The sequence below is a fragment of the Betta splendens genome, chromosome 9 (genome assembly GCF_900634795.4).
Source record: "Betta splendens chromosome 9, fBetSpl5.4, whole genome shotgun sequence".
NCBI classification, from domain to species: Eukaryota; Metazoa; Chordata; class Actinopteri; order Anabantiformes; family Osphronemidae; genus Betta; species Betta splendens.
This window is the reverse complement of record NC_040889.2, coordinates 1,458,621-1,473,964: the sequence shown is the minus strand read 5'-3', so window position 1 is coordinate 1,473,964 and position 15,344 is coordinate 1,458,621. Positions and strand designations below refer to the sequence as shown.

The 15,344-nt window shown below is 44.5% G+C and overlaps 1 protein-coding gene across 1 annotated transcript in view; it reads right to left on the bottom strand.

Moving 5' to 3' along the window:
- The window catches only part of mpped1 (metallophosphoesterase domain containing 1), a 53,307-nt gene that overhangs the window by 5,959 nt on the left and 32,004 nt on the right, over positions 1 to 15,344 (bottom strand). The window contains exon 5 of the mRNA XM_029160286.2: positions 3,343 to 3,458. Coding sequence (XP_029016119.1) covers positions 3,343 to 3,458 — 116 coding nt within the window. The remainder of the gene's footprint in view (positions 1 to 3,342; positions 3,459 to 15,344) is intronic.

The following is a 15,344-nucleotide window of genomic DNA, read 5'->3' as shown; positions in this document are numbered from 1 at the left end:
TTTGATAGATGTGTGTATTTATGCATTATGGATATTTGGCAGGCTACAGGAAAAAAAAGTCCAGTGGATCTGTGAGATGTGGAGGAAGGAGGTTTGCACTGCACAGTCAGTGGGGGATGTGGAAACCAGTCAGCTGTGCAACAATAGGAACGTTACTGTGCTCTAAGTTCAAAGGTCACAGAAAAAGATAGGTTAGGTTACATGGGAATTCTGATTCCATGTAGTTATTGGCCAGACTCAAATGATGCAAAAGTTGCAAATCAGACTTTTTTTCCACATTTATTCCCTCCATTTTATAAGTGAACAAGGAGACATGAGAGAACCAAGCTGAACTCTACCAGATACATACAGCAATGACTCGACTTGAATGTCACATAGTGAGCCACAGTTTTTTATTTTTAATATTCGTCTTCAAAACTATATTTAGGGAATGAGGGAACAAAGACGGAGTCAGACTAAATACAATTCCTTGGCTGTCCTGTGCAAACTTGGCCATTAAACTCTGACTTTGATTCTGAAAACGGCAGCTCAGGTCAGACTTATAAACACTTATAGGTCGTGTTTTGGCCACAGTCAGTATCAAACCCAACTCAGTATTTCCAGACATCCAAACACAAATCTCAATTTCAGGGATTCGGGATCAACAATGAAGAAAGGAAATCGGCCCTTTACATTAAACTTCTGTGATTCTGAAGTAAAACAAAAACGGTCGCATCCCTATGAACAAAAACCACAACAGTAATTATTCGCGGCTGAAGCTGACACGAGAAGCGGAGGGCGACACTCTTCATTTTCCGTTTGTGTAACTAGCAAACTGAGCGCTGGAAGTCTCATGGCGGCCGGTGGAGATAATGGGCCGCCTCGTACGCAGCGCGGGCATTAAAACGTCAGCGCCGGTGAAGCGATCCAGTCTCGCGTCTTTGTCCTTCGAGTATACGGACCTGTAAAAACACACTCTTAGCATCCATTTAGGTGTAAAACGCCTCAAAACGTTAAGCGTGTACTTTTTCAAGCCTGGGGACGACGGAGGCGAAGTGAGAAGTTACAAGGATTTTTGTGTCTCGGGGTATTTTGCTCTTAATGTGCCACTTGTTTCACAGCAGCTGCTGCTTTGGGCACCGGGCCTGTTTCCTCTTTTTGTCTCCCTTTCTCTCTCTCTCCCTCTTTCTGTTAACTTCTCCCTCGCAGCCAGATAAAGAGGCCATATTTTTCCTCTCTAGCTCCGATCTGCCGCTTTATCACGCCTCATAAAAGACAGGCGCTTTTTTGCCGCAGTGCGAAACGATGTCTCGCTGCCTTTTTTCCCTTCACCTTGTCGTTTAGTGTTCACTTATCCTTTCTTTAAGAAATAAATTAATAAATGAACACACCGCGCTTTGAAAGCGGGCGTCTAATCCTTTGCTCCCGGCGCTTTAGAGAAACCACACCTTTGTCCACACTTTTTGTTCTTGGTGCCTCTTCTGTTTCTCTCACTGATGGCATTGCCTCCAGTTTTGCTGTGAGTCTTCGTTTGTGTGTGTTCAGTGCATTAGTAGCCTGCTGTAGCTGCTCCATATGCCAGTGGCTTGCGAGCAGATAGCTGGAGACACTTGGCTGAGCTGAACGGAAAATAAGCGTCCGCGCTCACAGCCGAGACGCAGACGCGGAAATCAATCACACGCAGTCGTCTTGAGCGCCACAGCTGCGACGGGAGATGAGGTGTGAAAGAAGTGTGTGTGTGTGTGTGTGTGTGTGTGTGTGTGTGTGTGTGTGTGTGTGTGTGTGTGTGTGTGTGTGTGTGTGTGCGTGTGTGTGTGTGTGCGTGCGTGTGTGTGTGTGTGCGTGCGTGTCTGTGTGTGTGTGTGTGTTTGTGTACGCGCAGCAGCGTTTACAGGATGTCAGTCTGCATCTGTGTTTGTTCAGATTCTCGTAATGTGACGCGCGTGCACGCTGACGCTGAGAGGTGATCAGTGAGAAGGCTAATAATCTCTAAAGGTAAGGTGTGACGAGCTGACTCGCATGGGTGAGTCATTGCTTTGATTACTGACACTTTTTATTCATCCACTCCATGTGACTTTCATTTGAGAAGAGATAAATCTGCCACAGAGCGTGCGGCTCATTTTATGTTGTTTTTACTATATGCGTCACATACATACTGTGGAGTCACCTTTCCTATGTGATGGAATGAATTGCACCCTATGGGGCTAAATTTACAATCCATTATCTACATTTTAGGCTCTAGATTACAATAAATGGGCCTATACTCATACAGTAGTATGCAACCACTTCCTGTAGAAGCGTTAGACAAAAGACATGTAAAGCTAATATACTGTGTGTTGTCCACTGGAACGACGTCTTTCTCTACAACCAAGGTATTCAACACTACAGTATGGTGTTCTGTCCTGTGAAGTGCAACAGTAAGATGGACTCATTCGCTAAGATCCCTCTGCGGCTGATTTTACAATGTGGAGAGAAATGTTCTCCTCGGTGTGCAGTGCTCCTGCTGCTGCGTGCTGTCAACACATTCATGAAAATTTACATCAACGCATGAAGCCAAACTGCATCGGCTGAAAAGTAAAAATTGTGTTTTCATATTTGCGAGTATCCAGTGTGTGACTGTGACTGGTTCAAACAGAAAGAGCGTATATTGTTGGCTATAGAGGGAGAATGGTCTTACTGTGTGGCCCTGTGTTGGTTTGGCAACTTGTCAAGGGTGTAAAACTGAACGAAATAAGCAGTTGTTGATAAAAAATGTAGTTGTATTCCTCACTGGATGCACCACATTTTTACAGAAGATCATTTAGGCTGAAATTCTCTTTCGTTTGTGTGATGGCTTTTTTTTCAACTTACGTGACTTTATTTTCACCAGGGTCAAATAAACCTACTGAAATGAATCAGTAAATTCCTATTCATTTATGATATGGTTAATGTATATTTGAATCAGTAATACAGCTGTCACTATGGACATGGTCCGACAGCCTTTTGAAAACCCGTCACTGATGATCAATATGGTTGGTTGAGTGGGGAACAATATGCCTGTTCATTTGAAACACATACACACACAGTCCAAAAAAACTATTATAATCACATTTAAATTCAAGTCAGGTCTTTCGGCACAAAACTGTCCTGTCCTAGTGTTGAATCTAAAAATAATGAATGAAATGTGGAAACATATATGATTTTTATGTATCATGCATTTATTTTATACTTTGTGGTTAACATGTGGCCTTTTATTGCCTATCAGACAAACCTAGTTCACATACATTTAAAGCTATGGTCCTGGGTCCTGACCTGCTGGACCTGACAGCATACAGTATTGTGTCAGTGAGTGGCTGCAGGTGTGTGTTGTAATGTGTATCTCACCCAGCGGAGGGCAGTGTGTAACCAGGATGTCCGTGTTCTCCGGGATCTGGTTCCACTTGTCAAGCAAAGCCTGACCCCTTGGCAGATTGAAGCCCCAGCCATAGTACCATGGCTGCCTACACACACACACACACACACGCACACACACACACACACACACACACACACACACACACACACACACACACACACACACACACACACACACACACACACACACACACACAAAGAAAGACATACATTTTGATTAATACACCCAAGAACAACAGAAAAAAAGGTAAAACCAACCTGCAGTACTCAACTACTGTGTTGTGAATATTTGTAAATGTATATTTGCATAAAATGAGAAATTATTATTATTATTATTACATTAATAATAATATTATTATTAAACTTTTTGTCCAGTTGTACAGACATTTATTGAAAAGTTGATCTCAGTAGCAGTACTCAGGTGAGTTGTGACACACGTAGACTATGCAGTTACAGAGGTGTGGTCTTTTTTGTTTTCCGCGACACCTTCACACACCAACAGAGCCTTACAGAGGACCAAATTGCATGAACCTACAGAAATAGTTGTAATATAAAGAAAATCTAAAACAACTGACTGCTTGACACACATAATACACCAATAGCTAAAAGTCGATGCACCACAGGAGAAAATGAGCTCAGAACTTCAATTCACTGCAGGGCAGCACCAAAAACTAGAAGAAAACTCAAAGAGCGCAGAGGACGACGCAAGAAGCAACAGGGAGGCGTGAAAGCCAACAATAAAACCACCTGACAAAGAGTGAAGCCATGATCGACACTGAACTGTGAGAATTACGCTGTAACTGACCAACCTGAGGAGATCAGAAATGATGGACCAACAATGAGAGAAATCAGAACCTATCCTTATATAATAAATATCAAAAGCAGTTGTACTGTAAGTGATTGTCCATAACTGACCGGAAACACAAGAAATGTAAAGCAAAATGGCAGATGAACGTGGAAGTAAACTATAAATAAAAAGGGCCTTCATCAGGCAGAAGATTACAGTAACTACACATGGCAGCATCACTGGCTGTAACAGTCTGGACTTGGGTGTCTGAGAGGATCAGCCCATTACAAAGCCCTTGATTTTCCACATTTCCCCTTCTCTGCTTCCCTTCATGCAACTCTTGTCTTCATTTTTTAATCTGCACGTGGTCTGACCTGCAGGTAAGAACCTGGAGCACTTACGAAGCTCGTGTTAGTGGAGGATGAGGGGAGGAGAATCAAACAGATCTCTGTGAGGAGAGGTGGGTGCATTAAACGTCTCCTTGATCACAGTCAGCCCTTGAACAGTGTGCGACTAGGAAGACGGAGGAAAAAGGACGGCATCGAGGAGAGGAGCGAAGAAGCCTTGATCGCCGCATGGGCCTCGCGTCCCATACTTCTTTGGCGGACGCCTGGTCTGCAAGTTGACTGACGGAGAAGAAATTAACATGTCACTTACAATCTGTGCCCCGATCCATCTTCCTCCTCCATGCACTTTGCACGTGCGTACGCGTGCGCGGAGCCTCCGCTGCCGCGCAGCTGTCCTTTTATTTTTTTAAATTGCCGAGTTCAGTCACTTGAAACGCCAACTTTATTGCCGCGGCCCAGGCTGACGTGTCTGTGCTCAGTCAAACATCAGATGAGGAATATTTTGAATAATTTCTGGTGTGCACGTGTGTATGTGAGACATGCTTAGAGGCAGGAATATAAGAGTGTGTGTGTGTGTGTGTGTGTGGGGGGGGGACACAATAAGTGCCTGAAGAGATAGAAATGCATGCTTGTCTCATACATCCTCCTACCGTACCTTCTTTTCTTTTTGAGTAATAATGGTAAAAGTGCTGCCCTTGGGGTCACAGGAAGAGCGAGTTCAGTGCACGTACACCTAGGGGAATCACATCCTATTTCAACTGAGTGATTAAAATTCCATCATATCCTGAACATCAGAGAGTAAATATTTCTCATGAATGATCCGACGCCGGCCACGAAAAACAATTTCAATAATTTACTCGACAAATATTAAAACATTTAGACTGGCCTCAGCATATTAATGGGGTCTGGGGGGCGGTTATGTAATATTCATGCCCATCTTAACTCGGACGTCTCAATTAAAATGCAATGAGCGTTGCAGTGCGATTGATGGTGCCGCTTCGCTACCAGCGAACAGGGGGACGGAGAGGCTGCAAAGGACAGATGGTGAGGAGACCCCCCCCCCCCCCCCCCCCTTCAGCTCAGAGGTTTATCGTAACAGAGGGGTGGATAAACGGAGAGATTCACGAGGATGGAGAGAAGATGGAGAGACACACAGTTATGAATGGGGCAACTGAACTCAACCTAAGGGACTGTTTGGAGTAATTACATAACTCAGTGGTGTCTGAAATTATAATGTAGGAGAGGTTCCTGTCACAGGCTCAGAAAACATACTTCATAAAAGATGTAAAGTTTTTAAACAGGCTTTAAATCACATCCGAAGAGAAAAGACAAGAACATCCTAACTTACAGCATTCCTGAAATGCTGATGATCCAGTCTATCATTGTGTCAAGCGAGGATTACAGTGTGGCTTCACAAAGCATCCTGGCTTGTTTTAATTTGGCGCCATCAATCACTCCTGTAAAGGGAAGACGTCACTTCTTTCAAACGGGTTATATCTCATTTTGCAGTGAGCCTCTTCACAGCGTGCGCCATTGCCAAGAAAGCCCACTGTAGGCGTCTCCATCAGAGTTACTAAAAAAAGAGATTATCTCCCGCGAGGGGATTGACCGTCGCCTCCCTCCTCGGGAGAAGCGCTCCTGTGACTGCTTCAGGCAGAACCCGGGACTAACTGAATGTAATTCTTCAAATTGTATCGGGACGCTGTGAGGGATTACAACGGTACCAGTTGATTTGCAGTAACGTAGAGGAGGAGATTGGTGGCGAAGCGTGGAGAATATTAAAGATGGAGTTAATGTGCTGGGGTGGTATTTGGGGGAAGGAGAAGGAGAAAACAGATGTTTGTGTTTTGAAAAAGCCAATCCCCCGACACATGTTCAAGCTACACAATGTGAAAAAAGCACAACCATTACTTCATTATTTCACAGCAAGCACGGACACACACACACACACACACACACACACACACACACACACACACACACACACACACACACACACACACACACACACACACACACACACACAAAGAAAGACATACATTTTGATTAATACACCCAAGAACAACAGAAAAAAAGGTAAAACCAACCTGCAGTACTCAACTACTGTGTTGTGAATATTTGTAAATGTATATTTGCATAAAATGAGAAATTATTATTATTATTATTACATTAATAATAATATTACACCACACACACACACATACACCTTTGTTAAGAACAGGAGAGAAAGGCCAATTTAACTGGTTAGTGTTGTTTGTTTTAGAGTTTGTGTGTCTAATCAGCTGTAACTCCTCTTAATTGATGTCTTTATCACATGTCTCTAGTCTTTTAGCCTCTCAACATTTCCCCTTCTGATGCTGTCCTCCACCTTGGCAGCAAGCAGCTGAGTTTGGAATCAGATCAAAACAAAGTAGTGCTGCAATAATATATATATATATATATATATATATATATATATATATATATATATATATACACACTCTATTCTCACCCTCCGCGGGTGGTCTCATCCACTTTCCAAGCTCGGGTCCTCTACCAGAGGCCAGGGAGCTTGAGGGTTCTGCGCAGTATCCTTGCTGTTCCTAGGACTGCACTTTTCTGGACTGAGATTTCGGATGTTTTTCCAGGGATCTGTTGTAGCCACTCCTCCAGTTTGGGGGTCACAGCCCCTAGTGCTCCGATCACCACAGGCACCACTGTGGCCTTCACCTTCCAAGCCTTCTCCAGTTCTTCTCTGAGCCCTTGGTATTTCTCTAGTTTCTCATGTTCCTTTTTCCTGATGTTGCTATCGCTTGGTATTGCCACATCCACCACTACGGCTTTCCTCTGCTCTTTGTCCACCACCACAATGTCTGGTTGATTCGCCATTACCATTCTGTCAGTCTGGATCTGGAAGTCCCACAGGATCTTGGCTCGCTCGTTCTCTACTACCTTGGGAGGTGTTTCCCACTTTGACCTTGGGGTTTCCAGTCCATACTCTGCGCAGATGTTCCTGTATACTATGCCAGCCACTTGGTTATGGCGTTCCATGTATGCTTTGCCTGCCAGCATCTTACACCCTGCAGTTATGTGCTGGACCGTCTCAGGGGCCTCTTTGCACAGTCTACACCTTGGGTCTTGTCTGGTGTGGTAGATATATATGGTAGATATATATATATATATATATATATATATATATATATATATATCTACTGACACAATACAGTATGTATGTATGTATATATATATATATATATATATATATATATATATATGTTAACATATATATTAATGTGACTGTGAAATGGCCTGACTCATCTCCAAGAATTATTAAGTCATCTCTGGGCTGACGTCAACACACTAGAGATTAGATGCGACCAACATACATATGAAACAAATGATAAAATACTTTTTATGGGATTTAATGTATTGATAGAATGGCAACAATATTCAGAAAAGTGCCTGAAATAAATGCAAACAAAAGCAGATCCTTCAACTCTATTGAGAACAGCCATGGAAATCTCATGGTGTTAAAGTGTGTTGACTCTTGACTTAACAAAAGGTTAAATAGAGGAACTCATTAGTTGGGAGGAGTGGACTAGAGCTGTGCTGTCTCTGGCCCTTAAAGAGGCAGTGAGGTGAGGAGGAAGAGCAATCAACCCATCGGCCTTATGATTGATGGATTCATTCATGAAATGTGCTAAATGCATCCATTGGTGTCTGATTGGGTGAGAAGCAGCATTAAAGTCAAATCTGCTCTTTGATGTGGCCAAGTAAGAATCTGGATGTGTGAAATAACTCAAAGAGGGCCACAAGCATGAGGTGTCCAAATATGACACAGCTAAACCATTAACTCACCACTGTAGCAAAGGCTGCCCAATAAATAAGGTCATGAATGAACACGTTGAAAGGAGAGGTAGGAATGACAATTAAAGAGGATTAAAGAGGATTACTGTAACAAGATATGCGTAACACAGGCCTCATGCTAATCACTGTACGCACCGACGCACTGAAAACAGCCAGCCATGATCACCTCTGCTAGATTTAATTAACTACTCATGACTTAACAACCCTAATAACAGGCTGGTGGGAGTGGAGCATGGCGAGAATGACACACACATACACACAAATGTGGTATGTGTGTGTGTGTAACCAAATGTACATTCATCTGCGCTGTCCCTCTACTGCTCTATTTGTCCATTTACAATGCCAGTCCCTGTACATTCTTTGATTAACTTAGCCCCATTCAAAATGCTCCTTGGCCAAGCTTGGATTATGACTGTACAGAGAACCCGCTGCTCACTGGGACTCCCTCAATCTGGCAGAGCTTTACTGTGAAGCTGCTGATGCTAAACTGCCGACTGGTCGTCCACAGAAGACTCCAGAGGGAGGCTTGAAACCCGACGTGACTGAGGGAAAACCAGGAGCTGCAGCTCCAACAATTGCCTGCGACAGTCCATGCTGAAGTCAAAAGGGATGGAGATTGTGCAGAATTTTGAACTGTAATTGCATCATGCTTCAAATAAGTCCTTCATTGTCTCCTCCTGTCCTAAATTAAACAGTGTGTTGACATAATGCATTACATTGGTAAGGCATATTTAGGTTTCACACTGACTTTAGGACATACTTGACTTAATTGAGCATTTTATGAGAATAGTGTATCTCAATTGCCTGTACAGTAGATGTGAGTGTTTGTGATAGACTGGTGATCACACCTCCCCAGTGACGGACGGACGGACAAACGGACGGACGGATGGACGGACGGATGAACAGAAATACATTGCAAAACATCCTATATAAAACATTCCTCTTCTAAATCAATCAATTTCACAATGTTTTTCACAGAGATGATACGTTAAATCAGGGTCTTCCATGGCCCAACCACTTCACTCCCACACAATGGGATTAGCTGCAGTAGACAGTGGCGCGTGTGAACGCGGGCAGGCGAATGACAGTGTGTGTATGTGCGCTTCTCTGCTCACACAACCTGTGGAATAACGCAACAAAGCATGCGAGAGTTTGACTGCGTCGGCCGCGCAGCGCAGCGGGAGCCCGAGTTAGAGAGACACAGACAGAGAACCAGTTGTTTCAGATGTTGCAAAAGGATGGTTTCTTCAGCTGAATTATTTATTGTGACTCAAAACCAGTGCAGACACACACACACACACACACACACACACACACACACACACACACACACACACACACACACACACACACACACACACACACACACACACACACACACACACACACACACACACACACACACACACACAATTCAGATCCCCATTCACACACAGACTTTGATGTTTAATTGTGGGCTGCAAGTTGGTCTGCAATAGCAGCAGGAGTACAGAGACAGGATGAGAGACAGCGAGAGTGCAAAACAGAGGAGGGGGGGAATTAACAATGCAAAAGACACACTTCAAATTCTAACAAATATTAGAGAGAGTAAGTGACATGTGCATGAACAGGGAGAGAGCGAAATGGAAGCAGAGAGTGTTGGCGGCAGGAGGAGAATCAGTGAAAGAGGAAGATATGAAGTGAAGATGGCGAGAGAAGGAAGAAGACAGCGCTGGGAGGAAGAGTATATCTGACACTGGCAATAAGGAGGATTAAATATGTGACAGAAACTGGCCTGTGCGCTGTGTGTGTGTGTGTGTGTGTGTGTGTGTGTGTGTGTGTGTGTGTGTGTGTGTGTGTGTGTGTGTGTGTGACAGCTGGTCAGCTGATGAAGGTCATGTTATATCATTCAAACCCTAAATGACTATTCTAGAACATTATTTGTTAAATAATTGCTAAAAAATATTATTATTATTGTCCCATTTTAGCTACTTATGAAGGAGCTATGCTTTTGAATGAACAGTTGATTCCTACAGGCCCACGACGGTGATCTGATGAAGCTAAAATAAATATTAATAATAAATGAAAGTTATAGTAAAACAAGAAACAAAAGTGATGAAAGAAATGACCTTCCAATAGTTTTTAGAGAAACTAAATGTTAATCGAGTTCCCAGCATTCATTGTTGTGGCGCTGTTTCTTTTTATTCGCCACATACTTTTTTACCCTTTTACTTTTATTGATATTTCAGAACTTAAAGCAATGCGTATGAGATTAGAGCACCTAAATGCGCCGTAATCTTTGATTCCTGTCAATCGTAACAGCATTGAACAACTGTGTGGCACCGCCAGTGGAAATCAGAGGTGGTAAAGAGGTAACACACATGCAGGTGTGTGATGAGGTGCGCAGAGCGTGCGGCATGTTGGACCTGAGTCCGTGCTCCGTTATCTGCCCTTCCTGTGGCCTTGCCTCCACCTGTGTGGCTGTAATTGTGTCCTAACCCCCCCTGCACCTCACAGATTGGAGACATGTTGGCCCTCAGTGTGACTTATGTAACTCCCAGCAGGTTGCTGAACACACATCAAACACACACACATTTTCAGCGATAGGGGAACCAGCCTTAGTGCGGCTGTTGTGAGCGCATGTCACACATGTGAGTTACGAGTGCAGCAGGCTCGTGGCTAATCGCGGCAGGAGGATTTACTAGTTTGCCTGAGACGTGATCTATGCAGTCTTACTGTATACTATATTCTTTCTGTGCACACACTCAGACACTTGCACAGCAGTGGGCCCAGTTGGGTTCAGTTTGCTTGTGTGTGTCCAAGCATCCTGTGAATTCTGGACAAGGACACTATGGCATCACAGACCCCATCTGTGGGACAGAGAGTGGGGACATCTGTCCATTTCACTCACTCAGACACACACACACACACACACACACACACACACACACACACACACACACACACACACACACACACACACACACACACACACACACACACACAATCTCGCTAGTTCTTACTCACACACACACATGCAGGAGAGCAAGCGAGCTTCATCAAAGAAACAGCGAGAAGATACAGTACTGAGATACGAGTGTTCCTCTGTCCTGTGTGTGTGTGTGTGTGTGTGTGTGTGTGTGTGTGTGTGTGTGTGTGTGTGTGTGTGTGCGTGTGTGTGTGTGTGTGTGTGTGTGTGTGTGTGTGTGTGTGCGCGCGCACACCGTTGTCCTTACAGCCTTTCCAGGATGCTTTTCAGACGCATCCTGTAAATGTACATTACTGTACACACACACCTTGTACCACAAAGTAAAGGCAAAAGGAAATCGGTCAAGGCTGAGAATCTGAAGTTCCCTCCAAGTACGAGGCCATGGTTCTTGACTGCATAGCACTGGCTTGGTTCAGAGAGAGTTCCTGCATCAAGTGGAGGGTTTCTGTGGGATCTTTCTCACAGGCGGAAGAAGGAAAGGAGGGAGGGTGAGAATCCGACAGATGGATCAGAAAATGTACTGATAGTAAAGAAGCTGAGCCAAAAGGCAATGCTCTCCATTTGCCGGTCAGGCGAGTGCATTCCTACAATAAGCTGTGGGTCATGACAAGGTGGAGGAGACAAGATCACAATGAGCTTTGTTGTCAGAGGAGGCAGCTCAGAGTAGAACCGCTGCTCTCCCAGTCATACCAGGAAGAAGCCTGGGCACGAAGAGGACCTTTGTTAAAGCTATAATGGGGAATGATTTTGTAAATATGATTGTGGTTGTGTAAAGTTAATGAGTGGGTCGCGATTGCATTGATGCAGGCCAGGTCTGGTTGGGCTGACGGATAACAAGCTGCCATGAGTCAAGCCTGGAGGATCTTTTCAACTGCTCCCGTACATCCCCTGCGGTTTGGTAGGAGGCTGGTCGCAGAGTTCATCATTTTCCACATTTTTGGACAATGTGTGAACTATTTCCAGAAAAAAGCATCTATGGACTTGTTACTCGACTAAATAGTTCTTGTTGATTTGCTCTGTGGGATTCTTGTGATGTGGTTGATGTCTGTTATTGGAATGTCTGGGTTTCAGCATGTTAGTTTTTCTTTTTCCTGCAGGTTGTAAATAGTTAATATTATGGGGGTTCTAATAATAATATTGTACATATAGATAAGGTACCATTGCAGAATAACTGTTAGATCGATCATTTTCCCTTTCCAACACCTCCATGAGATGTTGTGTCTAGAGAGGGAAGTCTGGGGCTCCAGAGGTTGAAAATAGGTGAAGAGATGCTCAGAAATGTGAGGTTTTGTCATGCAGGAAGTCAAATTAATCATCAACAATCAAAACAACAACTGACTTTGGGTTCACTATACGAATGCTGAGCCGGCATACAGAAAGGATACGGCCAGGGTACGATTATACAACGTCATCATTGCCGCAACTAAAGTCTTTTGGGCTCATAGGGCTTTCAAATGATAGATGATACTAATTCAGTGCGTAATGTCAATATGATAATTACAGGGTGTAAAAAAATAAGACTTGATCCTCTTGTATGAATCCTCAAACCTATTAATTATTTACTTTCCGCACACACCGTGTCTCAAGTGAGTGCTGTGGTTGGCAGCTGCCTCCCTGCACCACCGTGACACCATCTTTCTCTCACTTACCACATCTGTCCATCCATCTACACTGCATTCCTATCCATCCGTCCCAAGATCCCCAAGACTGTAAAATCTGCTTGTTTGCAGAAACGCTGAAACATCACATCTGAGTACATGTCAATTATACACACACACACGACAGGTCTCAGTCTCCCTGATGTTTCCCATTTTTAATAAAAGGAAAGGCTGTTGTCGTACAGGGATGGATGGTGGGGGGTGTTTGATGGGAAAAAGAGGAGGAGAGGGAGGCTTTTGGAATGAGGAACAACAATAAGGCAGACAAAGAGGAAGATGCTGAGGAGGAATAGGACGGGAGTTGAGAGAAAAAGCTGCCAAACAAAGACAAGAGGAATGAAGGCGAGACAGACAGACAGAGAGGGGGGGGGGGGGGGGGGGGGGGGGGGGGGGGGGGTAGTCACCGGACAAGCAGAGGGAAGGAATCCTACACGGGATTAGTGACAGATGAATAGCTGAGTCCCCTGTTCCTGCTCTCCTCTGCTTTTCCTGACATGCTCTCCCCTTTCTTTTTCTCTCTCCGTTTCTCCCGTTCACCCACTGTTTTCATTCAGCCGACAAGCTTGATGTCAAGATAGCCAAAAGTGATTCCGTGCCTCCTTCCAAAGGTTCACAAGCTCAGTTCAGTGGATTTGCCTTGTGATCCAGCTCTTCGCCGATTGAGTCCTGAATCGCCTGAATCGACAGTGAAAACCAGGGTCCCAGCCCCTCCATGCAAGCAAAGTGTGTTGAACTGCAGTAATACAGTAACTGACAAGGCCCCGAAAAGGAAACCACTGGTGCATTAAGCAACATAGACAGAATAGGCCAAGAACAACAACAGCTGACAACTGTAAAAACTCCATAAACCTTATGGTGGAAAGTGCCTTGAGATGACTTTTCCTGTGATTTAGGGGAATATAAATAACCTGAATTGAATTAGTCAAAGATAAAGAACTTTTAGACAAGTCTGTCTTGTCATTTGTTCATTTACATCTGCACAGAACAACCTCATCTCAAAGCCACGCTGTAAATGTGCAGTTTTTGTTCTTATTTAAATGCAAAGAAAGCAGAAAATCTAGTAATGCGTACATTGCTGACACGGAGTACTTCAATAAAACTGGTGTCAGGCGTCTGGATGAATCGATCTACACGCTGATGAGGCCAACATGCTGAAAAACGACTCTTTGGCTCGTAAATCTTTGTCTTTGTTGATGATTCTCTCCTCCACAGTGCATCTCGTGCACTGAGTAAGTGGGCTCCAGTCATTTCCATTTCACAGCGACGCAGAGTCATAAATAAAAAGGTACGAATCACTGTAAACAATATCGGCCGCATGACAAATGCCAACGCGGAAAAGGCCCTAGACGCAGCCGTCGCCCCTCTGCTCTGATGAGAGTTATTGTCAGGAAACACGACAGTAATAAACAGGGGCCGCAAATAAAAAAAATCAAGGATTTGCAACGCTCCCCTGAGCAAGCAGTCATAGACAAACCACAGCAGACCCCCAACACACAAACACCCCCAATCTGCTGGGCTCGGCAGCGAGGAGAACTGGGATGTGACAAATCAGTCGGGACCCTGGCAGTCAACTTCATGCCCGGCGATAATGAGCTCCCGCCGGAGACGACTCTCGCAGGGACGCAGCGGCGGCGTGGAAAAATGTTAACAACTAGCTAATCGGCCAAAGCGGAGCGCGTAACAGAATTTTAGAGGAACAAAATACAAATCAAAGTCAACTTCTCGAATGGAGTGTGCAGAAACCTGAGGAGGGACGAGGAGAAGGAGGAGGAGGGAGTGATCCTAAGACAGACAGATGGGCCGACAAACATAAAGAGGAGCAGAGGATGAGTGCAGGAGTCCCTGCGGAGGTTGAGGGACGAGGCTGAGGGACGAGGATGAGGCTGAGGTCAAGGCTGAGGCTGAGGCTGAGGACGAGAACGAGGACAAGGACAAGGCTGAGGACAAGGAAGAGGCTGAGGCTGAGGACGACAACGAGAATGAGAACGAGAGCGAGAACGAGGACAAGGAAGAGGCTGAGGACAAGGTTGAAGCTGAGGCTGAGGCTTAGGACGGGGACAAAGCCAAGGACGAGGCTGAGGACGAGGCTGAGGACGAGGCTGAGGACGAGGATAGGGGCAGGGATGGGGACGAGGCTCTTTGCTTCATGACACTCTTAAACCAGCATCATTTGTACACTTGTACAGTACGCTACATTTATTTGAATGTGTTTTTTATCTTCAAGCCTTGACAAATCTGAGAGGAAATCAGACAAGTCAGTCAGACAATTTTAATTTAAGTCCACTCACTTAATACATGGTGGTGGTAACCAGACCAGCAGACGACCCAGAGTGCCTTGTTGTTCACAAATTCAGTTTAAATATCAT